The sequence below is a fragment of the Hyaena hyaena genome, unplaced genomic scaffold, assembly GCF_003009895.1.
Source record: "Hyaena hyaena isolate Hyena2069 unplaced genomic scaffold, ASM300989v1 scaffold_248, whole genome shotgun sequence".
Lineage (NCBI taxonomy): Eukaryota > Metazoa > Chordata > Mammalia > Carnivora > Hyaenidae > Hyaena > Hyaena hyaena.
Window position 1 is genome coordinate 1,642,887 of NW_024080881.1, and position 23,987 is coordinate 1,666,873.

The following is a 23,987-nucleotide window of genomic DNA, read 5'->3' on the forward strand; positions in this document are numbered from 1 at the left end:
TTCCAGAACACTGAGGAGCTAAAGGGCTGAGTTTGACTGGAACTAAGGGTGCAGGGGAAAACTTCAGCCCTGCTTGAGCCTGTCAGACAGGCATTTCAGACAGCCCAGGGGCATGGAGTGTGGAGGCCAGCCTCCCCTCCTCCCGTGTGCCACCAGGCGGGAGCCTCGACACTCGGACTGGACCGGCACAGCGGAAGTGGCAGGAAATGCTCGTTGAAAGAATGTGTGAGGTGGTGTGCGAGGCGAGGCCTGGGGATACCTGCCAGGTGGCCTCTCTGCCCCCGAATCTGTGAATCTGCGCAGGGATCCCAGATGGCATTTCAGCTTCAGTCTATTCCCAGGCCTCGGGCCAGCGAGGGAGGGCTGCTTCTGCCCCAGGGCCTGGAGTTTTCACCTTTATCTGGCCCAGCCTAGAGGTGGGGGGAAGACTGGCCAAACCGTCGCCCCTCGGCCCCCACTGGAGTCCCGCTCCCACTCGAGTCCTGCTCCTGACCCCCTCCAGCCTGTACTGTGCCCCAGCCTCACTCTACCAGGGACAAGGTGGCTGTCATAGACAGTGCAACCCCCCGACTCTGGCTGCGAAGCGCCGGGGCCGGGCTCAAGCCTGACTCCGCACTAGGTCTCCGGCACCCTGCACAGGCCCAGGCATTTGTGGACCTGGGTCAGAGCCTTACCTCCAACAAAGCCATGGGGACAGGCTCTGGGCATTTTGCCCAGGTTCAGGGTGAAGGTAGGGGAGCTCGTCTAAGCCCTGGACCAGGCAGGGTGCGGAGTGACCATTAGTCTCATTGCCTGCTTTCCTCCAACAAAGGCTCATCCATCCCCCCAACACACACTCACACTCACACACACTCACACATGCTGTGTTCTCACCCTCCCCCCATCTGCACCCCCACCAAGGCCAGAAGGACTTGAACAGCCTCCACCCTACTTCCCTCACTGAGGTTCTTTATTTTTTTTTTTTTAATTTTTATTTATTTCTAGGAGAGAGAGAGAGAGACAGCGTGAGCAGGGGAGGGTCAGAGAGAGAAGGAGTCACAGACTGAAACAGGCTCCTGGCTCTGAGCTGGCAGTCAGCACAGAGCCCGACGCGGGGCTCGAACCCACGAACCGCGAGATCATGACCCAAGCGAAAGTCGGACGCTTAACCGACTAAGCCACCCAGGCGCCCCCCCTCAATGAGGTTCTTTAATGTGACCCCAGGCAGGGCAGGGTATAGCAATGACCTCTGACCTCTGGGTGCATGCTATCGCCATCAAGGCGGCACTCTTGTACTGGATCCTTGACAGGCCCCGATTCCTGGGCTCTGAGCCCCTGTTTCTGGAACCTACTGATCTCCCAGGCCCCGACAACCAGGGGCTGTTCCAGCTGGTTCTTTTTCTCCCAACTCCGAGGCTAGATGGACCTTCCTCCCCAAAGCAAGGCAAGTGCCCACTCACCCCTCCAGCACTGAGCCTGGCCCCCTTTCCAGCTGCTGCTAATGCACTGCGGGCCTGAGCCAGGATGCGGGCCCTGGCAGGGCGGGAGGGGCTGGAGGGGACCGAGAACAGCGCCTGCCATGCACAACACACTCTCTCTCTCTCTCTCACACACACCAGTGCACACAGTTCCTCTGCCCTGTGCCTTGGCTTACCCAGGGAGGACACAGAGACATTTGGGGTTCTAAAACTCTGTTAGGGCCCAGCCCTGCGGGCCCGAAACCCATTCCAGCAGATGTGGAAACTTGTCCTGACCCACCCCGGTGGGCAGCTTGCCAGAGGCCGAAGGCGTCATCCCGAGTCTCTCTCCATCCAGGGGTCACTTCCTGAAGTCCTCGTCTCCAACCTGCAGGGGTGGGAGGGAGGGTGACTGAGCCAGTACCGGCCTCTGTCCTCTCGCATGCCCCCGTGACCGTCAGGGGCACGTCTGGGCGTGAGCCACCCATGCCTGGCTTTCTGGGGTCCTGCCACAGGCCAGCCCCTCTCCTCTGGTCCTGCCCGGCTCACCTCAAACGCAGCATCCACAATCTCATCCAGGACGGACGCCTGGGAGCGGAATTTCTGTTGATGATGCTCCACTCCGGCCACCAGTTGCAGGAAGTGGAACAGGAGCTCCTGCTGCCTGGGGGTGGGAGGGGGGTGAAGGAGAGGTGAGGGGCCCTCTGGGCTCCCAGAGGCCCCCTTCCCTTCCCCCCACAGCCGTCTTGCTTGCCACCCACCAGCCCGCCATCACAGCTTTTCTGAGTGTGGCCTTTCGTGGTGTGTCTCCTCCTCCACAAGTGAAAAGCCCGTGTGTGCCTGCGCCACAGAGGATTCTAGCCGTTGTTTCCCACCCCCCGCCCCCGATTATCCATCCCTCCCTCCATCCACACGTCTGCTTGCCCCTCCAACTACGCATACCTCTCTAGGCACCCAGTCACCCACCGACCCATTCACGCCCCCACCCACCTAGCCATTCACTCACTCATCGTACCACCCTGACCTTGTCGTTGCTCACCCGTCCCCCCCATCTACCTGCTCAGTCCCTGGTCCCAGCCACTCACCCCTTCTCCATGTTGTGCAGTCAGTCATCAACCGAATCCCCCTCCCCAACCATTCATGCAGCCACCCAGCCATCAGCCCCCTCATCACCTGCCTGTTTTATAAATCCATCCACCAAATGACACTGAAATAAAGGATGCTGCCACCTGCTCTGAGGACACAGGAGTGAACAAGAAACCATCCTTGCCCTTAAGAAGCAATGCCTATGGCAGAGCCAGGAAAGCAAACCGAGTGTTTACACTCGGGAGAAGTGCAAACACAGAGTGCTGAGGGTCCTAACCCCAGGAGGAAAACCCCATCCAGTTCTGGGGATCAGAAAAGGCTTCCAGGGGCGCCTGGGTGGCTCAGTTGGTTAAGCGCCCGACTTTTCTCAGGTCATGATCACATGGTTTGTGAGTTCAAGCCCCGCATGGGGCTCTGTGCTGACAGCTGGCTCAGAGCCTGGAGCCTGTCTCAGATTCTGTGTCTCCCTCTCTCTCTGCCCCTCTCCCACTCGTGCTCTGTCTCTGTCTCAAAAATAAACAAAACAAAACAAAACGAAACAAAACAAAAGAAAAAAAAGAAAAGGCTTCCAGAGGAAGTCCCATGGAGCGGAGCTGGAAACACACATGAGGGTTTGCCAGGCTTGGGCAAGCTTGCTGGTCCCCTACTCCGGAAGAACGGGATTACGCTGGGGGCCAGGGCACACCTCAGGGAAGGAGGCTGTAGAGAGTGGATGAACTGGAGAATGCAAGATGCCCAGACCTTATCCTAAAGGAGGCAAGACCCTTGCAGGGTCTCAAATTCTGGCGATGAAAGAAAAGCCCAAATTACTTTTAACGAAGACCACTAAGAAAGGAAAGATAAGACAAATGGACAATAACAACACAAACAAAACCAGAGAGCACTCTTAGTGGAGATAGACCAGTGGGGAAGAGTCTGGAGGCCAAGAAACCCCCAAGGAAAGTGTTTCAGAGGTGCCAAGAGTCCACTATGCCAGGGACCAAGTTGCTGGAATGTGGCGGGGAGAGGACGGCTGGGGGGGGGGGGTTGCTGAGGTGAAGTGAGCAGGGTTGGAACTCAGCTCTCCCCAATCCTGGTCACTTGAGACTGGGCATTGGCAGCAGAGAACAGTTAGAGAGAACAGTGTGGGCAGAGGCCCAGATGTGCCAGGTGGGAGTGGCCGTAAGGAAATGAGGGAGGTTGGCAAAGGCTTGATCCCAGAGGGCCTTTGGGGCTTGAGCTCTGATGGGGGGTGAGAAGAGGCTGGAGGCTGCCCCATCGGCTGGTCTGGAGCCAGGCTGGCTGAGGTCGAGCGGGGCCCAGCTTTCAGAGAGAAGGTTCTCTGAGGAGCCAGGAAGCAGGAGTCTGTGCCATGGTCCCCCAGCCAGGAGCACAGCCACGAGTCCCCAGCCGTCCTGGACCAACTGGCCAATCGATTCGACAGGAATGGGGTGCTGACCATCTGCTTCCCAGGCCTTTGCCCAAGCTGTTCTTTGACCCATCCTTCTCATCCCTCCACCTAACCGAGAGGTCCACTGCCCTCCATGGCCCAGCACAGGTCCTTAGCAATAGGGCTGTCATGAGCGGGGCCTAGTCTGTGTCCTCTTTGGGTCCCTGGAACCCTCACAGGGCCTGACCCAGAGCAAGAGTCAGGAAGGAGCTTTCATGGCCCTTTGGGCACCACTGGTGGGATTCTCTTGGTGGCACGAGACAGCTGTGGGTGAGCAGACCTCTCACAGCCTCCATGTCCACCCATAGGCTCTACGTGAGCCTTGGCTCTCCACCCCCCTTCCAGAGAGGTGGGCAATGTCCCTTTCCTGGCCAGACCATGGGCTCCCCTCCCTCTGCGCCTCCTTACTTCTCACTTATGGTCCCAAATTTCTTCTCAATGAGCTGCTTCTGTTTGGTGCCTTCACTCACTACCTCTTCAGGCTCTGGAGGTAAAAAAGGGGAATGTCAAGGAGATGCCTGGATCGAGAGCAGGTAGAAGAAACCTTGTGTGTCGCGGAGATATTCAAATGGGGCTAAAGGAAGGGGCACCTGGGTGGGTGGCTCAGTCGGTTGGTTAAGCGTCTAACTTGGTCGTGATCGCCTCACGGTTCACGACTTCGGGCCCCAAGTCGGGCTCTGTGCTGACAGCTCAGAACCTGGAGACTGCTTCGGATTCTGCGCCTCCCTCTCTCTCTGCCCCTCGTCCCACTCTCTGTCTCTCTGTCTCTTTCTCAAAAATAAACACTAAACAACAAAAAGCAAATGGGGCTAAAGGAGTTTTTGTCCATGATGCCCCTGAAGAGATGGCTTCTCATGTGGAGCGGGTATCAGTTTTGTTTGTTTGTCTGTCTCCTGGTAAACGTCCCCCAGTTTCCCTGAGGAACCACTCCTGCACCTTTTTGGGTCCACATCATCCAACAGGGGTTGACCCTGTCCCCTACCTCCAAGGACATGTGACTCAGACCTGGCCAATCAGAACAGCTTATTCTTTTGGCTACAGTGATTGGTTCCAAAATAGTCAGGTGATCCAAGCAAAGAGGCCTCATGTCTGGGATTTTGTCGGAACTGCTGGAAGAAGAGTTACAGCAGGGAACCCCTCTGCGGGCAGGCTAGGGGTGCCTAACCTGCCAGGATTTGGGACTTGAGTGGTGGGCGGCCATTTTCCTAACACAAGGGAAGAACCACCCTAATCACAAAAACACGCAGAGGACTACTGAGCAGAGAGATAGAAGGACACCAACTCCTGGATCCAGCCATTCCTGAAACCCCCCACACCTTCAATTTGTTAAGAAATTTGAGCCAATTAATTCCTCTCTTTCCTTAAGCTTTTTTTTTTTTTTCCCTGAGCGTCTATCCCTGATGGAGGGGCCAGGGAAGGGACCAGGTGACCCCTGGGGATCCTTAGTCCTCTAGTGTTGATGAGCCTAAGTGTGGGATTCTTGGAGCTCAGATTCTAAAGTTCCGAAGATCTTTAAGCAGGAAGCAGATCAACTGTCCCAATGTCAATTCATTCAGAAAATCAGCTTTGTAAAAATGTGTACAGGAAACTTGAGTTTTTACTCTCAGTCCACTTTGAGTGACTGGATGAGTGTGTAGTCAGTTGGAACCATGCCCTGTAAAAGCAACTGCTATAACCTTTATAAGTTATTAGAAGAAATGAGTATTTGGCAGATCGTAATCTGGCTAATTAGTCATTTCATAAAGGGGGCTTTCAAGAATTGACAATCCGTTTAATTGGCTTTTAGAGGATTGCCTTAGAGCTCTTTGGACCAAAGGTCTAAGCGCGGTAAGTTCTACTGAGTCTCAGATTCTCAAACTCTGCCACTGAGCCGGGAATCCTGTGTCTCACTGCGGAGGGAGGGCCAGCACCTGATTTGCTGAGTTCTGTCAGTGAGTCATCCAGCAGCTTCTCATGGATCCGGGCGGCCCTCTGGGAAGAAGAGGCTTTCCTGGAGCACCCTCCGCCCTCCCCTCCAGCCTCTGCCCACCCCTCAGGCTTCCCTGACTGGCCCACCTGCCCCACCCGACTCAGTACCTCCTGCTTTACTTTCTCCAGGCCTTTGAGCAGAGCCATCTGGAAGTTATCGACCAGGACTGCAATCACCAGGCTGGGATGGGGGGGGATGGGAGGGGTGGGGGGAGGGGATAACTCTCAAGGAGGAAGTTATAGGAGAGGCCCCTGCAACTCTCCTCTGGATTCCTTGTAGCAAAACCAAGGGGGGAGGGCTGGAGAGGCTGGGGAGGGGCGCCCCAAGGTCAGGCGGGGATTGGGGGTGAAGCTGGGGAGCAGAGTAGGGGTGGGGTCCTCACTTGAGGAAGATGAAGTATTGGATGATGATGTAAATCATGAGAATAGGGATGATGTACCAGGCTCCTGGGAAAGAGGGTGTCACGTGAGCTGTGAGTTCCTGGACAGCCCTCACCACACCCCTGCCAGCTAGCACCAGAAGCCCCGCTTTGCAGAAGGGGTCACTGAACCCTTGGGGGCTGCCCTCCCAGCCAAGCCCCTGCCCTCCACCCAGCCTGGGGCCTGTCCCACCCTGGGCCCGATTGTCCATGTAGATGAGGGACCAGTCGTCCAGGGTGAGCATGGTGAAGAGGGTGAAGATGGTGGTGAAGATGTTCTGGAAGCGCTTGGGGTCAGATTGACGGAACAGAGCCCGGAGCACCACGGAGAAGAGGACTGGCTGTTCAGGGTCAAACCAGGCTCACGGGGTCCCGCGCCCCCTCCACAGCCCCCCTCCTTCCACCGCAGCCCCTCAGGCTCCCACCCCTGTCCCCACAGCACAGGATACAGAGGCAGGTAAACATGAGGATGAGGATGGCTGTGATGGATGGCAAGGACCGGACCAGAGTCCCGGTCACTTCCTGGAGGCTGGTCAAGAAGCTGTGGGCAGAAGTGGAGAGAGGGGCTGAATGAATGAGAGGCGTGGGAACCTGCCCAGCAGCCAGAACTGAAAGTGTGCGCAGGCGGTCCCCCCCCCCCCCAATTTTGCCAGTGGCTTGGGACCGTCCAGCCCTCTCTGGAAAACGATTGATCTGAGCAGATAGCAGGAGGCTTATCAGAAGCAGGCTGGAGCCTGGAGCCTCTTCATCCCCCATCCCCCATCCCCCATCCCCCATCCCTTAAACAGGTCACAGGAGATTTCCTGGTTGCCCCCGCCTGTGGCCCGATTTCCTGTGGAGTCCCCACACCAGGGCGGGCCGCCATGGCCCAGCTGACCTGAGCCTCCGCAGGACCCGGATGGCCCTCAGGGCCCGCAGGCTCTTGAAGACCTTGAAAATCCGGAAGACACTTTGGTGGTAGACAAAGGAGAAGGTGTTGAACTGCAAGAACATGAAGTCCAGAATAGCCATGATCATGATGAAGAAGTCTGAGGGCACAGGGGCGAGGGGGGAAGGGGGCTGTCACTGGCTCCTGCCCAGGCTCCTCGCCCAGACCCCCAGGCGACCCAACGCCAACACCCTCCATCAGCCCACTTTTGTCCTCAGCCTCCTCTAGCAGTCCAGTGGCTCCCTCCGCACACACACGCAGACACGCACACCATTCTTACTCACCCAGAAGGTTCCAGGAGTCAGAAAAATACTTGAGGCCTAGAGCAAGGATCTTGAGCACGGCTTCTATTACGTAGATGCAGAGGAAAATGGAGTCCAAGGCCATGAAGAACCACTCTGCAGGGACACAAGCGGCTCACTCAGGGCCGTCGCCAGCAGCCCTAGCCCTTCTCCTCACTTCCCTTCTGGAACCTCACACAGCCATTCAACGAGGACCCAGCTCTGCCCTAATGGCTGCCTGTCTTCACTGCTCTGTGCCTCAGTTTTCTTGTCGGCGAAGCAGTGATAATATTGTCATTGGCCAGGGGCACCTGGGTGGCTCAGTTGGTTAAGCATCCGACTTCGGCTCAGGTCATGATCCCGCAGTTCGTGAGTTCGAGCCCTACATCGGGCTCTGTGCTGACAGCTCAGAGCCTGGAGTCTGCTTCCGAGTCTGTGTCTCCTTCTCTCTCTGCACCTCCCCTGCTCACACTCTGTCTCTCTGTCTCTCAAAAATAAATAAACATTAAAAAAATGTATTGTCATTGGCCTGGCCCCCTGAACTCGGGACTGACCTCCTGCATCAGGAAACTTCTAGAAGCTTCTGCCTGTCCATCAGTCTTGCCTTTTAGAAACTAAGGAAGAAACTGCTGGAACGGAATAAAGATACATTTGAGGAAGACCACCTGCACAGAATCGGAGAGTGCCAGAAAGTGTCTCAGCCTCATTATAATGTTAAAATGCCCCTCTGATTATTCACCCCAAGCCCCAATAAAAGGAGTCTGCTTTCCCTTGTTGGGGGAATCACAGCTTTAGAAAGTATTCCTCTTGGGGCGTGTGGGTGGCTCAGTCGGTTGGGTGGCCGACTTCGGCTCAGGTCATGATCTTACAGTTCGTGGGTTTGAGCCCCGCATCAGGGTCTGTGCTGACAGCTCAGAGCCTGGAGCTTGTTTCGGATTCTGTGTCTCCCTCTCTCTCTCTGACCCTCCTCTGCTCATGCTGTCTTTTTCTCTCTCAGAAATAAATAAAATGTTAAAAAAAAAATCTGGAAAAAAAAAAACAAAAAGAAAGTATTCCTCTTGATCTCCTTATTTCTACAGATATACATGACCTTGTGAGGTCTCCACCTGGTGTAACCTGCCTGTAACTCACCAGGCAGCAGACCCACCTTGATCTGGTGATGATACCGATGTGTCTCAGCATTTTTGTGAACATTATATTCATTTCACACAGAAAGAATAAGAATGCAGCCACTCTTATTCTCTCTTTAGTTAATGTGTACTGTGGCAGGCCTTTCTTTAATCCTATTACCAGGAGTCCTAGAGGCTCGCTTCCCCACCACCCTCACCCCTCCACAGCATCCTCTCGGTCTCCCGGCCCTTCTGGGCGACCTGGGTTCCTCCAGCTGCCCAGCAAAGCAGTGCGTTTAGGTTTGATGCGCCACCTTGTGGCTGTATCACAAACAGCACGTCCTCCAGTTCAGCTGGCCTTTCTGTCTCTGGCTGGTTGGTTGATCTCAGCAAAACCTCTGAGCCTCACCTTGAATACTGGGCAATGTTGGCGACTTCCCAGGGGTAAGAATCAAATGAGCTAAGTTACATTAACCACCTGACACTAGATTAGGTCCACTAGGAGGCCGGGAGCAAGATCTATGGCCTTTTCTGTGTGAAAGGGGATTCCCTAGCTCTTACCACCCCGGACCTCGACTTCAGCGAAGGTCTGGGCCACAAGCATGATAGTGTTGAGGCTGACAATGAAGAAGATGAAAGCTTCAAAGGGTAGGGAATCAGTCAGGTTCCTAAGCATTTTCCGGAGGCGCTGCATGAAGTAGCTTAATTTTTCCCACAGCCTGTAGAAGAGGTCCATGGTGTGCAGCCTCTTATGGGCCCGCTGAGCTCTGGTGGCTGTAAGGGGGACAGAAAGTCAAGTCTGTGTGGGAGGGAGGGGCATGGGGATCCCGCGCATCCTCCCAGATTAACTTGGGGATAGTCTTCATGCCTGCCTACTTGCCTCCCAATCACTCACTGAAGTCCTGTGCTGCTCCTGGGGCCACAGTCCTGACCCCTTCCATGGCAGATGCCAGCCTGTTTGGGATTTGTGGTCTCCTCAAGCGCATCTTGGAAGCTCATGCTTCTATACCTCCGGGCCTTTCTTTACCCACATGGCAACTTATGCATGGAAAACCCCATTCTCCTCATGACCCCATCATCTTGATAAACTCTCCCTCTCCCTCTGAGATCCTGCTGAAACATCTCCTCCTTTTAGCTGCCTTCCCTACTCCTATCCAGTTGGGCACCTACTCCTCTCTGCTTGTTTGTGAGACTGTTGCTCTGTTTACTGAACCACTAGAGGCCACTCTTGGGGGACTGTGCATTAATAGCTAATGTCCCTCCCTGCCCTCAAGGTCCTCATTCAGACACCGGTTCCCAGTCTCTGAGCATCCCAAGATGCTCATGGTTTAGTGGGGGAAATGTGGACAAATAAAATCCACAGTGGTAACTGTCCTGATTGGGGGGGGGGGCTAGTCTAGGATTGATCCCCAGTCTTGGAGCCCATTGAGGGCAGGACTTGTTTTCTCTCTGCTTCTAGGTTCCAGGCAGGCCCAGCACCCATATTAGACAAGAGGACATGTTCAATCAGTGAATATACACATGCAAGGCAATGACTGGATGAATAAGTAGCTGATGGCCTAAAGAGGTTCATCATTCAAGGAATAAAAGATTGGATGATGAACAGTCAGGTGAGTGAATAGCCAGTGGACTACGCATGCAGGTAAGAGTCATGCCTCATGATCTGCAGAAGGTCAGGGCCCAAATCAGGCCTGAAATCTGGGCCAGGCAGTGGGAGTTGGGGCTCTGGGGAGCAGAGACTCACTTTTACGCTTCTGCAATTGCTCTTCTTCTTCTTCTTCTTTCCAGGTTTCCGAGAAAGTGGTGGAGGAGAGATCCTGAGGATGGACTTTGTTGGATATCTGGGATGCATACGAGTGCACTACACTGCGGGAACGACTCAAGCTGAAGCCTGAGTACTGTATGTGTGCCGTGCTAGGCTGGAGGCTTGTTAGATGAGAATGGACAGAGATGAGGGAGCGTCTGGCCACACTGTGAGACCTGTGTGGGCCAAAGACTTGGGAGCTACTGTGATGGTACTCCCCGTAGCGCTGATCACCCTGAGGATCATAACGATGTATAGCATGTTGGTGCTTGCCACGGTGGCGCTCCTTGTGGTGGTGCTTGCCACGGCGGCGCTCTGCATGGTGGCCATGGTGGCGTTCTCCGTGGTAGCCCTGGTGGTGCTCAGTTTGGTGGCTGTGAGGTATGCGATCCTGGTAGGACCCCGCATAGGAATTGTGGGAATGGGTCTCTGCATGATGAAGAGACTTTGTGGGGTGGTGGACTTTGTGATGGTCCTTACCATGGTGATAGACCTCACTGGGATGGTGAGAGCCACTATCTTTCTGGTTGTAAGGCTTACCTTGGTGATGGAGCCCACTATGGTGGGAAACTTTGCCATGACGGTGAGACCTATCATCATGGTGAGACTCCCTATGGTGGTGAGATTGCCCACCATGCTGGTAGGAATCATCATGGTGGAGAGGTGTATCATGATGCCTCCTGCTACCATGGTGGTAATCACCATCAAAGTGACCATCATCAAAGGAATGATGGGAAAGAACAGTGCCACGAGAAGGAGACAGGGCAAAGGATGTGAAAGGGTGGGCTCCACCATGATGGTGGGCCTCACCATGGTGGCGGGACTCATCATGGTGGTGGGACTCTCCGTGGCGGTGGGACTCTCCGTGATGGTGGGATATGCCATGATGGTGGGACTCTCTATGGTGGTGAGACTCACTGTGATGGTGAGACTCACCGTGATGGTGGGGTATGCCTTGATGGTGGGACTCACCATTGTAGTGGGACTCACCATGGTAATGAGACTCATGATGGTGGTGGACTCCACTATGGCTTGGCCTGTGATGTGGCATTGGTGAGTTGGGGCGAGATAAAACATCCAAAGTATTGGTGTCTGCCTCATTTTGAGCTGTTTTAGCCGATGAGGGTTGATCCATGACTATACTGGGACCTCTGAAATGAGAAGAGCTCAAATGTGGGCTCAGAGACTTTCTCTCGGAATTCTCCCTTTATGATGTCACTAGCGGGCCCCTTCCCAGGTCTAATTCTAAAATGCCTCCTCCTCGGCATTATAGTTCAGAATCAAGGATCATTGTTTCTAACCTTCTCATTGTAAAATGAGGAAACTAAAGTCAAGAAAAGGGAGGGGATTATTTCCCAAGGGTCACTGGGTAGATGGCAGAGTAGGAGGTCCCTAAGCTTGCCTTGTCCCAAAGGCCCTAAATAACACTCACATCAGGGTAAATAACCTAGAAAACAGTCTGAAAACTGGCAGAACAAACTCACAACTAAAGGTAGAGAAGAGGCCACATCAGAGAAGGTAGGAAGGATGAAGACACAACTTGAGATTGAAACAGACCATAGCCAGCCACAGTGGAGAGACAACCGTGGTCCAGAGAAGGGTGAAAACAGACTTTTGCACCAGGGAGCCCATGAACAAAGAGGATGAATCCCCATGATATTTGCCTTGGAAAGCAAGAGGGGCCGAAATTCATGAGTTCTTACAACCAATGGGACTTAAAGCCTGGAATTTTTTTGTGTTTGTTTGTTTGTTAGGGAGAGAGAGAGCACCAGTGGAGGAGAGGAGCAGATGGAGATTGTGGGGTTATTTCTTGAAAATGTATTGTAAAGTCCTAGAAGGTGAACGGGGCAAAAACTGAAATATCAGCAATGTTCTGGTCTCAAGGCTGTCAAACGTGATAGCACTATGAGATACAGAGCCCCTTGATCTCCCTAGAAGACAGTTAAGATACAAAACCTGTTGTAACTCCCTGAAACTCCTTGAAACTACACCTACTCCCTGAATGTCTTCTTGTAGCCAGCAGGTGCATGTCTGGTTTATGTCTAAAGATCCTTTGTGTTCTCTTTCCATGCTTTGATAGTCCTTGATACTTCTATCCAATGAAAATATGAAATAAAGTCTATGTGCAGATCCCAGGCCACAGCTGCTGCTGCTCTCTCGCAGAGGCAGTCCTGCATATCTGCTCCCTCTGGTGTCTGAGAACTTCTTCAGTGCACGGCCACAGGAGGGAGAAGAGAGAGACAGACAGACAGAGAGACAGACAGACAGACAGACAGAGAATCCTAAGTAGGTTCAATTCGCAGCACAGAGCCCGATGTGGGGCTCAATCCCATGACACTGAGATCATGACCTGAGCCAAAATCAAGAATAAGAAGCTCAAAACTGAGCCACCTCAAACCTGGAATTTTAAAAATCAGCAGGCTCCGCTCTGGGAGAACCTGGAGGGCATTAGGAAGTAGAATTCCTGCCCTTAAAGAGACAGCATGACCAACAGCCCATGCAGACACAGAAATGTGAAAAAACACCAGGGGTTGGGGGACAGATGGGAGGGAGAGTAATTTTCTCATCTCAGAGCATGACCCAAAGGGACACAGATCACAAGGAGATCTCTCAGCATAAACAACAGACACTGCACTGTGGGAACAAGTGCAGCCCACACTCACTACCTACGTTGCTTACACCAAGCCTCACCCCCTCACACTTTGGTGAATCTGCCCTTCCCAGCTACACTGGCCTTAATGCTCCTGCTGTGTGCCCCCTCCACCAGGAGACCAGTGCAAACCCCACCAACACCTCATCTCTTTACCTGCATATTTTGTGGGACCTGAGGCCCAGTGGGGGGGGGGGCACCCCTGCTGGAGGTCAAACACTACCTATAATAGGCAAAGAGAGCTTCTGCAGACAACTGAACTGAAGGAAAAGAGGCCAAGACTCAATAGCAGAGCACACACAATACACATAGGAGATACTACTCCCTGAAGCTCCAAGCGCTAGGAATGGGACACTCCACTACAGACCTTTTCTTTATAAGGCTATTATGTTGAGAGCAAGAGAGGTAGCAGATTTTCCTTACACACAAAAACAGACGCAGAGAGTTTTACAAAAGGAGGAGACAGAGAAATATGTCCCAAATGAAAAAACAGGACCAAATCACAGCAAGAGACCTAAGGAAAAAGGATATAAGTAATATACCTGATAGAGAACTTAAAGTAATGATCATAAAGATACTTACTGGACTTGAGAAAAGAATGGAGAACATCAGTGAGACCCTTAACACAGAGATTAAAAAAAGACCAATCAGAGATCAAGAATACAATAAATGGAATAAAAAAATACACTTGATAGAATAAATAGCAGACTAGATGACGTAGAGGAATGAATTGATGACCTGGATTGCAGAGTAAAGAAAAGTAACCAAACTGAGCTAAGGAGAGGAAGGAAAATTATGCAAATTGAGAATAGTCTTAGGGAACTCAGTGACTCCATCAAGGGTAATAATATTAGCGTGATAGGGCTCTCATAAGAAGAGAAAAGGGGGCAGAAAATTTATTTGAAGAAATAATAGCTGAAAACTTCCCTAATCTGGGGAAGGAAACAGATATCCAGATCCAGGAGGCACAGATATCCCCCCACCAAATTCAACCAAGGAGGTCCACACCAAGACACATAGTAATTAAAATGGTGAAAGTAGTAATAAAGAAAAAAATTTAAAGCAGTAAGAGAAATGAAGTTACACACAAGGGAAACCCCATAAGGCTAGCAGTAGATTTTTCAGCAGAAATTTTTGCAGGCCAGAAAGGAGTGGTATGATATACATTCAAAGTGCTGAAAGGGAAAAATCTTCAACCAAAAATACTCTCTCCAGAAAAGCTATCAATGAGAACAGAAGGAGAGACAAAGGGTTTCCCAGACAAACAAAAACTAAAGGAACTCATGACCACTAAACCAGCCCTACATAAAAACAAAAACAAAAACATAAAAGCAGTAAAAATAAGTATTTCTACAAAAATCATCAAGGGATTTCATAAAAAAATGGAGGGGGGATGTAAAACATGACACTATATACCTAAAATGTGATGGGAAGAGGAGTAAAGGATGGGTTCAAATTTAAGTGACAATCAACTGAATATGGGCTGGTATAAGCAGATGTTATATACCAAACGGTAATCACAAATCAAAAAACCAGTAATTGAAAAAAGAGAAAGGAATCCAAGTATATCACTAAAGAAAGCCAAAAACCATGAAAGAGAACAAGGAAGGATTAGAAAAAAATCTATAGAAACAGCCATAAAACAAGTAACAAAATGGCAATAAATGCATATCTATCAGTAACTACTTGGAATGTAAATGAACTCAATGCTCCAAACAAAAGACATAGGATGATTAAAAAAAAAAAAAAAAAAGACATAGGGTGACCGAGTGGATAAAAAACAAGCCCTATCTATGTGCTGCCTATAAGAGGCTTATTTCAGACTAAAAGATGCAGATTGAAAGCAAGGGGATGGAGGGGCAGCTCAGTTAGAATAGCATGCAACTCTTGATCTTGAAGTTGTGGATTTGAGCCCCACACTGGGTGTAGAGATTGCTTAAAAATAGAATCTTTAAAGAAAGAAAGAAAGAAAGTTAAGGGATGGAGAAACATTCATCACGCAAATAGATATCAAAAGAAAGTGGGGTAGCAATACGTATTACCAATACTTGTGACCAAAGAGATTTTAAAACAAAGACTGTGACAAGAGACAAAGGACACCATATAATAATAAATGGGACAATCCAACAACAAGATATAACAATTGTAAATATGCATCCAACATGAAAGCACCTAAATACATAAAACAGTTAATAACAGGGGCGCCTGGGTGGCTCAGTTGGTTAAGCCTCCTACTTTGGCTCAGGTCATGATCTCATGGCTGGGGGGTTTGAGCCCTGTGTCAGGCTCTGTGCTGAGAGCTCAGGGCCTGGAGCCTGCTATGGATTCTGTGTCTCCCTCTCTTTCTGTCCCTCCCCTGCTCACACTCTGTCTCTCTCTCTCCCTCTAAGATAAATAAACATTAAAAAATAAATAAAAGAAACAGTTAATAATAAACCCAAAGGAAATAATTGGTACTAATACAATAATAGTAGGGCACTTTAACACCCCACTTATATTTAAAAATTTTTTTAATTTTTTAACATTTATTTATTTTTGAGAGACAGAGAGAGGCAGAGCATGAGCAGGGGAGGGGCAGAGAGAGAGGGAGATGGAGAATCTGAGGCAGGCTCAAGGCTCTGAGCTATTTGTCAGCTTAGAGCCCGTCGCGGGGCTCGAACTCACAAACCATGAGATCATGACCTAAGCTGAAGTCGGATGCTCAACCAACTGAGCCACGCAGGTGCCCCTAAAATTTTTTTAAATGTTTTATTTATTTTGTAGAGTGAGACAGAGAGAGACAGAGTGTGAGTGGGGGAGGGGTATAGAGAGGGAGACACAAAATCCAAAGCAGTCTCCAGGCTCTGAGGAGTCAGCACAGAGCCTGACGTGGGGTTTGAACCCACAAACCGTGAGATCATGACCTGAGCTGAAGTTGGATGCTTAACTGACTGAGTCACCCAGTTGCCCTAACGCTCCACTTATATTGATGGACAGATCATCCAAAAAGAAAATCAGTAAGAAACAATGGCCTTGAATTACACACTAGATCAGATGGATTTTACAGACATATTCAGAACATTCCATCCTAAAACAGCAGAATAGACATTCTTTTCAAGTGCACATGGAACATTCTCCAGAATAGATCACATATTAGGCCACAAAACAAGTGTCAACAAATGCAAAAAAATTGAAGTCATATCACGTGTCTTTTCTGACCACAACACTATGAAACTAGAAGTCAACTACAAGAAAAAAATCTAGAAAGACCACAAACACACGGAGATAAATAACATGCTAATAAACAATGAATATATCAGCCAAGAAATCAAAAAATAAATAAAAGGGGCACCTGGGTGGCTCAGTTGCTTGAGCATCTGACTATGGACTTTAGCTCACATCATGATTTCACGGTTTATGAGTTTGAGCCCCACGTTAGTCTCTACACTGATAGTGCAGATCCTGTATGGGATTCTCTCTCTCTCTCTCTTTCTCTCTCTCTCTCTCTCTCTCTGTCTGCCCCCCCTTGCTCATGCTCTTTCTCTTTCAAAATAAATAAACATTTAAAAAAAGAAATAAAAGGGGCGCCTGGATGGCTCTCTCTCTCTCTCTCTCTCTCTCTCTCTCTCCTAGAAATAAATAAAACATAAAAAAAAAGAAATAAAAAATTACATAGAGGGGCACCTGGCTTGCTCAATCAAAAGAGTATATGACTCTTGATCTCAGAGTTGTAAGTCTGAGCCCCACATTAGGTGTAGAGATTACTAAAAAGAAAGAACATTTTAAAAAATTACATGGAAACAAATGGAAATGGAAACACAATGGTCCAAAATCTTTGGGTAGTAAAAGTAGTTCTAAAACGAAAGTTTATAGCACTACAGGTCTACCTCAAGAAACAAGAAAAATCTCAAGGAACCTAACTTTACACCTAAAGGAGCTAGGAGAGGACAAACAAAACCCAAACCCAGCAAAAGGAAGGAAATAATAAATGATATAAAAACTGAAAACAAAACAAAACAAAACAATAGAATATCAGTGAAACCAGGAACTGGTTCTTTGAAAAGATCAACAAAATGGATAAACCTCTAGTGAGAGTGAGAGCTAGAGTGAGAGAGAGAGAGAGGACCTAAATAAACGAAATCATTAATGAAAGAGGAGATATAACAACCAACGCTACAGAAATACAAACAATTGTAACAGAATATTATGAAAAGCTACATGCCAACAAACTGGACAATTTAAAAGAAATGGGTAAATTCCTAGAAATGTTAACCTACCAAAACTAAAGCAGGAAGAAATAGAAAATCTGAAGACATCAATTACCAACAATGAAATTGAAGCAGTTAAAACAATAACAACAACAAAAAAACACAACTCCTCCCAAACAAAAGTCCAGGACCAGCCAGCTTCCCAGGCAAATTCTATCAAACATTCAAAGAAGAGTTACTACGTATTCTTCTCAAATTATTCCAAAAAATAGAAGAGGAAGGAAAACTTCTGAATTCATTCTATGAAGTATTCTGACACCAAAACCAGATAAAGACACTACCCACACACACAAAAGAGAGCTACAGGACACCAATATATCTGATGGGTATAGATACAAATATCCTCAACACAATATTAGCAAACCGAATCCAATAATAAATTTTTTTAATGTTTGGTTTTTTTTTTTTGAGAGAGAGAGAGAGAGAGAAAGAGAGAGACAGAGTGCGAGCAGGGGATGGGCAGAGAGAGAGGGAGACACAGAATCCGAAGCAGTTTCCAGACTCCAAGCTGTTAGCATAGAGCCCAATGCAAGGCTTGAACTCATGAACTGTGAGATCATGACCTAAGCTGAAGTCAGATGTTCAACCAACTGAGCCACCCAGGTGCCCAACCAACAACATATTTTTAATAACAATCAAGTGGGGTTTATTCCCAGGATGCAAGGGTGATTCAATATTTGCAAAATAATGTGATATGTCACATCAATAAGAGAAAGGATTAAACACAATTTGATCATTTCAATAGATGCTGTAAAAGCATTTGGCAAAGTACACTTCCATTCATGATAAAAACCTGCAAAGTAGGTCTAGTGGAAACATACCTAACCTAATAAAGGCCTTCTATGAAAAACCCACAGCCAACATCATACTCAATGGTAAAAAACTGAGAGCTGGGGTGCCTGGGTGGCTTGGTCGGTTAAGCGTCCGACTTTCACTTAGGTCATGATCTCGTGGTTCGTGGGTTCGAGCCCCGCGTCGGGCTCTGTGCTGACTGCCAGCTCAGAACCTGGAGCCTGTTTCAGAGTCTGTGTCTCCCTCTCTCTCTGACCCTCCCCTGCTCACGCTGTCTCTCTCTCTCTCCTATAAATAAATAAAAATATTAAAAAACAAAATCAAAAACAAAAAACTGAGAGCTTTTCTCCTAAGGCCGGGAACAAGACAAAGATACACATGCTCATCACTTTTATTCAACATAGTACTAGACAGCAATCAGACAACAAAAAGAAATACAAAGTATCCAAGTTGGTAAGGAAGAAGTAAAACTCTATTTGCAGATGACATGATACCATATATAGAAAATCCTAAAAACTCACACACAAAAAAATACTAGAGCTGATAAAGAAATTCATTAAGTCTCAGGGGCGCCTGAGTGGCTTAGTCAGTTAAAGCATCCGACTTTCGCTTAGGTCATGATCTCGTGGATCGTGGGTTCGAGCCCCACATCGGGCTCTGTGCTGACTGCCAGCTCAGAGCCTGGAGCCTGTTTCAGAGTCTGTGTCTCCCTCTCTCTCTGACCCTCCCCTGCTCATGCTGTCTCTCTCTCTCTCTCCTAGAAATAAATAAAACATTAAAAAAATAAAAAAAATAAATTCATTAAGTCTCAGATTCAAAATCAATGTACAGAAATCTGTTGCATTCCTATATACCAAATTATTATGCAGCAGAAAGTGACATCAAGAAAACGATCCCGCTTACAATTACACTGAAAACAATAAAATGTCTCGGAATAAACTTAACCAAAGAGGTGAAAGACCTGTACTCTGAAAACTATAAAACGCTGATGAAAGAAATTCAAGATATTTCAGAGAAGTGGAAAAACATTCCACATTCATGGTTTAGAAGGACAAATATTGTTAAAATGCCTACTACCCAAAACAATCTAGATTTAATGCAATCCCTATCAAAATACCAACAGCATTTTTCACAGACCTGGACCAGAGAATCCTAAAATTTGTATGGAACCACAAAAGAACCTGGAAAGTCAAAGCAATCTTGAGAAAGAAAAACAAAACTGGAGGTATCACAATTCCACATTTCAAGTTATATTACAAAGTTGTTGTAATTAAAACTATGGTACTGGCATGCAAATAGACCTACAGATAAATGGAATAGAATAGAAAATTCAGAAAGAAACCTACAACTATATGGTCAATTAATCTTTAACCAACAAGGAATGAATATACAATGGGAAAAATATAGCCTTTTCAACATACGGTGTTGGGAAAACTAGATAGAAACATGTAAAAGAATGAGGGGCACCTGGGTGGCTCAGTTGGTTAAGCGTCCGACTTCGGCTCAGTCATGATCTCGTGGTTTGTGGGTTCAAGACCTGCTTCGGGCTCTGTGCTGAGAGCTAGCTCGGAGCTTGGAGTCTATTTCAGATTCTGTGTCTCCCTCTCTCTCTCTCTGACCGTCCCCTGCTCATGCTGCCTCCTTCTCTCTTTCTCTCTCTCTCTTTCTCAGAAATAAATAAATAAAACATTAAAAAAAAAGAATGAAACCAAACTACTTCCTTTTCTCAGACACAAAAATAAAGTAAAAATGAATTAAATACCTAAATGTGAGGCCTGAAATCGTAAAAGTCCTTGAAGAGAGCACAGGCAGTAATTTCTCTGACATCAGCCATAGCAACGTTTTTCTAGATGTGTCTCCTGAGGTAAAGGAAATAAAAATAAACTACTGGGAATACATCAGAACAAAAAATGTCCGCATAGTGAAGGAAACAATCAGCAAAACTAAAAGGCAACCCACTGAATGGGAGAAGATATTTGCAAATGACAGATCTAATAAAGGATTAGTATCCAAAATATAGAAAGAACTGGGGTGCCAGGGTGGCTCAGTTGGTTGAGTGTCTGACTTCAGCTCAGGTCATGATCTCATGGTTCATGGGTTCGAGCCCCGTGTTGGGCTCTGTGCTGACAGCTAGCTCAGAGCCTGGAGCCTGCTTCAGATTCTGTGTCTCCCTCTCTCTGACCCTTCCCTTCTCATGCTGTCTCTCTCTCTCTCTCTCTCTCTCTCTCTCTCTCAGAAATAAATAAAACATTAAATTTTTTTTTAAAAAAGAATAAGATATCACTTCACACCTGTCAGAATGGCTAAAATCAAAAACATAAGAGGGGCGCCTGGGTGGCTCAGTCGGTTGGGCGACCGACTTCAGCTCAGGTCATGATCTCATGGTTCATGGGTTCGAGCCCCGCGTCAGTCTCTGTGCTGACAGCTCAGAGCTTGGAGCCTGCTTCAGATTCTGTGTCTTCCTCTCTCTGACCCTCCTCTGCTCATGCTGTCTGTCTTCTCTCAGAAATAAATAAAAAATATTTTTAAAAAAAGAATGAAAAAAACCATAAGAAACAAGTGTTGGTTAAGATATGGCGAAAAATAAACCCTCATGCGTTCTTGGTGGTAATGCAAACTGGTACAGTCACTGTGGAAAACAGTATGGGAAGAAGTTCCTCAAGAAATTAAAAATAGAACTACCCTATGACCCAGTAATTGCACTACTGTGTATTTACCCCCCAAATTAAAAAATTGTTATTTAAAAGGGATACATGCATCCCTATATTTATTGCAGCATTATTCACAATAGCCAAACTATGGAAGCAGCCCAGTGTGCATTGACAGTTGAATGGATAAAGGATATTGTATATATAATATAATTTATGTATCTTTTATATAAAAAAGATATAAAAAAGAATGAAATCTTGCTATGTCGCATATGGATAGAGGTAGAGAAGAGAAGGCTAAGCAAAAGAAGTCATTCGGAGAAAAAGCAATAACAAATAATCTCACTTATATGTAGAGTTTAAGAAATAAAACAAATGAATACAGGAAAAAAAATAAAGAAAGAAAGAAACCAAGAAATCGACTCTTAACTATAGAAAACAAAACTGATGGTTACAAGAGGGGAGGTGGGTACGGTTATGCATTAAATAGATGATGGGGATTAAATAATATACTTATGATGGTTTTAAAAGATTAAAAAAAGAAAGAAGGAAAGAAAAGGGGAACACCGAGTGGCTCAGTGGGTTAAGCATCTGACTCTTGATTTTGGTTCAGGTCACAATCTCACAGTTTGTGAGTTTGAGCCCCGTGTTGGGCTCCACACTATCAGAGTGAAACCTGCTTGGGATTTTCTTCCCCCAGTCCTCTGCTCCTCCCCCACTTGCATGTGTGCACACTGTCTCTCTCAAAATAAAGAAATAAACTTAAACAGAAAAAGAGAAAGAGGAAGAAAAGGGAAGGAATTGACCTAAGGTGTCCCACTAGTCAATGGCAAAGCTGGACAAAGAAGTCCAAGGTGACGCTGGGCGCCCCGACCGTTGCTTTAACCTTGTTGGTGGAAAGAGGACATGTGGTCCGCAGTCCTACCTAGATACCAGTTGGCTCTGGGGTTCAAACTGCCTAGCTCCAGCATAAATAGGTAAGTGACCTTGAGCTAATTGCTTAATATTCCTATGCCGCAGTTTCTTCTGTAAAAGGGAGATAATGACACCTATTTCATAGGATCAAAAAGTTAAGTTATATAAAGCACAATAAATGTTAATTTGGTATTACTATTCTCTCCATCCTTTAGTTATGGAAAGCTCCCTCCTGCATTATTACTAAAATAAAACTATCTGGCATTATTTATTGAGCACCTACTTCATGTACTTTAATTTAATCTTCACAATAATCTCACACAATGGATATTATTATCCCATTTTACAGAGGAAGGTGCTGTGGCTCAGTACATATGAGTTCCCAGTGAATACAAATTTAAAGGCAGTGCTAACTCCAAAGTCTTTCTCCTTAACCACCATGCTGTCCTGTCTTCCTGCTGAAATTCACTGCAAAACTTTTCCTGTACATGTGAGAAATGAGCCCACTGACCCAACCAAAGGAGGGATGCAGAGACTTGGAACATAATGAAGCGAGGCTTTAATCAACGTTCTTGTAAGAGCGGGTGTCTTATGGACAGGCACAATGGAGGCGGGGGGCGCGGCAGGCAATTTCTATCCTGGCATGTTAAGTCCCTCCCTTGGCTCCTCATTGGCTGAGTACTACAGAGGTTACAGCCTTACCCGGAGAGCGCCCATGCCCATGTGAGCAAAGAGTAATCTGATTGGAACAAATATACATTCCCTTGAGGTGAGGCAGAGACTTCGGTCCCTCCTCCCTCTGTTCTTTGGTGTGTGCTCATTGCAAAGTCCGCAAAACTAAGCACGCAAAACAGAGAGAGGAAGAACCAGGAAATGAAGTGTCTAAGGGTTTGGGATTCTACTGTGATGGGGTGGGGGGGGGGGTGTCGCACATATTTCTAATAGGTTGTAAACCTATTGTTAACTAGACAGCACAGCTTTTATTTCGTATTTTTGAAAATGAATCATCTCCCTTACTTCTCACATATACTGAATTCATTCTGCCCAGTGCAGCTCTTCTGAAAGCTCACGGGTCACAGTCAAGTGCATAGTGGCATTGGGTACCACGTTCCCAGGAATGAAAGAGACATGGCCCTTGCCCTCAAGGGGCTCAGTATCTATTGCTAACAGCAGACAAAGAAAGTTTGTCTAGTTTGTGCTAGTTGTAGCACAAATCCATTCTTTTCTTCCTGGGTACATGGCCTTTCAAATCGACAGTACACTTCCCAGTGAACTTTGCATCTAGATGTGGCTAAAGAGAGCGGAGACAATGTGAGAACTTCCCAGTCTTGGGTTTAAAGTGTTGGGCAAGGGCGCCTGAGTAGTTAGTTGGTTTTGGCTCAGGTCGTGATCCAAGGTCATGGTGGGATCCAGCCCTGTGCTGAGCATATAAAACTCTGATTTCTCGCTTCCCATGGACTAGAGTGTGGACATATGAAGCAGATAGGATCAACACTCTAGGGCAAAGTTTTCTTTTCTTTTCTCTTTTAGGGCAAAGTTTTCAACTCGGGTTTTGCAGAAGCATAGAACTGCTCTTGACATGTTTCTAAAGTAAAGGATTGTGGATTGTGATTAAAAACAACAACAGGGGCGCCTGGGTGGCTCAGTCAGTTAAGCGTCCGACTTCGGTTCAGGTCATGATCTCACAGTTCGTGGGTTTGAGCCCCGCGTTGGGCTCTGTGCTGACAGCCCAGAGCCCAGAGCCTGCTTCAGATTCTGTCTCTCTCTCTCTCTGCCTCTTCCCTGCTCATGCTCTGTTTCTCTCTGTCTCAATAATAAATAAAACATTAAAAAATTAAATAAAAATAAAAACAACAACATTATTTTTGAACTTAATGTGCCCTGTGATGCCAGTGCTTTCAGCAATGGGTAGTCACCAAGCAGCCTAAGAAACCACTAGGTCGTTCAGCCCCGTCTGGCAATGCACAGTGGAAATGTGTTCATCCAGGAACCTTTCCTTAGTTTTCCAGGTGAGCGCAGGAAATCTGTTGATCATTTGTGAATACTGGGTTGCCTGCACAGGAGGAGATGAAGACTGATGGCATTAGTCTCGCCTTCCTGAATTACCTCCCCCAACCTCCCCTTATGCACTGATGACTGACTTACAGGAGCAGATACAGTTTTTGGTATGATAGAAAATCAGAGGAAATTTTCCTTCTAAATAGATCATTTTTACACGCCAGGTGCCTCCCTGGGGCTTTGCTGTTGACAGACACACTATAACACATGGATTATG

The 23,987-nt window shown here is 47.6% G+C and overlaps 1 protein-coding gene across 3 annotated transcripts; it reads right to left on the reverse strand.

The window, feature by feature from the left end:
- Positions 1-1,653: 1,653 nt before the first annotated feature.
- Positions 1,654-11,620, reverse strand: CATSPER1 (cation channel sperm associated 1). 3 transcript variants are annotated; one of them, XM_039244851.1, is made up of 13 exons: positions 11,451-11,620; positions 10,401-10,889; positions 9,218-9,430; positions 7,551-7,664; positions 7,216-7,366; positions 6,788-6,879; positions 6,532-6,675; positions 6,303-6,366; positions 6,028-6,100; positions 5,862-5,922; positions 4,360-4,435; positions 1,986-2,100; positions 1,654-1,824 (listed from the first exon to the last, which is right to left on the reverse strand). In XM_039244851.1, the coding sequence occupies exons 1-13, from the start codon at positions 11,593-11,595 to the stop codon at positions 1,798-1,800; spliced, it is 1,764 nt and encodes a 587-aa protein (XP_039100782.1). In that variant the 5' UTR covers positions 11,596-11,620; the 3' UTR covers positions 1,654-1,797. The 3 variants fall into 3 exon arrangements, with proteins under 3 accessions (XP_039100782.1, XP_039100781.1, XP_039100783.1); XM_039244850.1 differs by having other exon boundaries at positions 10,401-11,620; XM_039244852.1 differs by lacking the exons at positions 1,654-1,824; positions 1,986-2,100; positions 4,360-4,435 and having other exon boundaries at positions 6,028-6,066.
- Between the last annotated feature and the right edge of the window lie 12,367 nt (positions 11,621-23,987).

Excerpts from the sequence above, each read along its gene's own strand:
- CATSPER1 (XM_039244850.1), bottom strand. The coding sequence starts at position 11,595 with ATGGATCAACCCTCATCGGCTAAAACAGCTCAAAATGAGGCAGACACC. Across the intron at positions 6,367-6,531 it reads CATGGACAATCGGGCCCAGG|GAGCCTGGTACATCATCCCT; the intron begins GTGGGACAGGCC and ends CCTCTTTCCCAG. Across the intron at positions 1,825-1,985 it reads TTGTGGATGCTGCGTTTGAG|GTTGGAGACGAGGACTTCAG; the intron begins GTGAGCCGGGCA and ends CCACCCCTGCAG.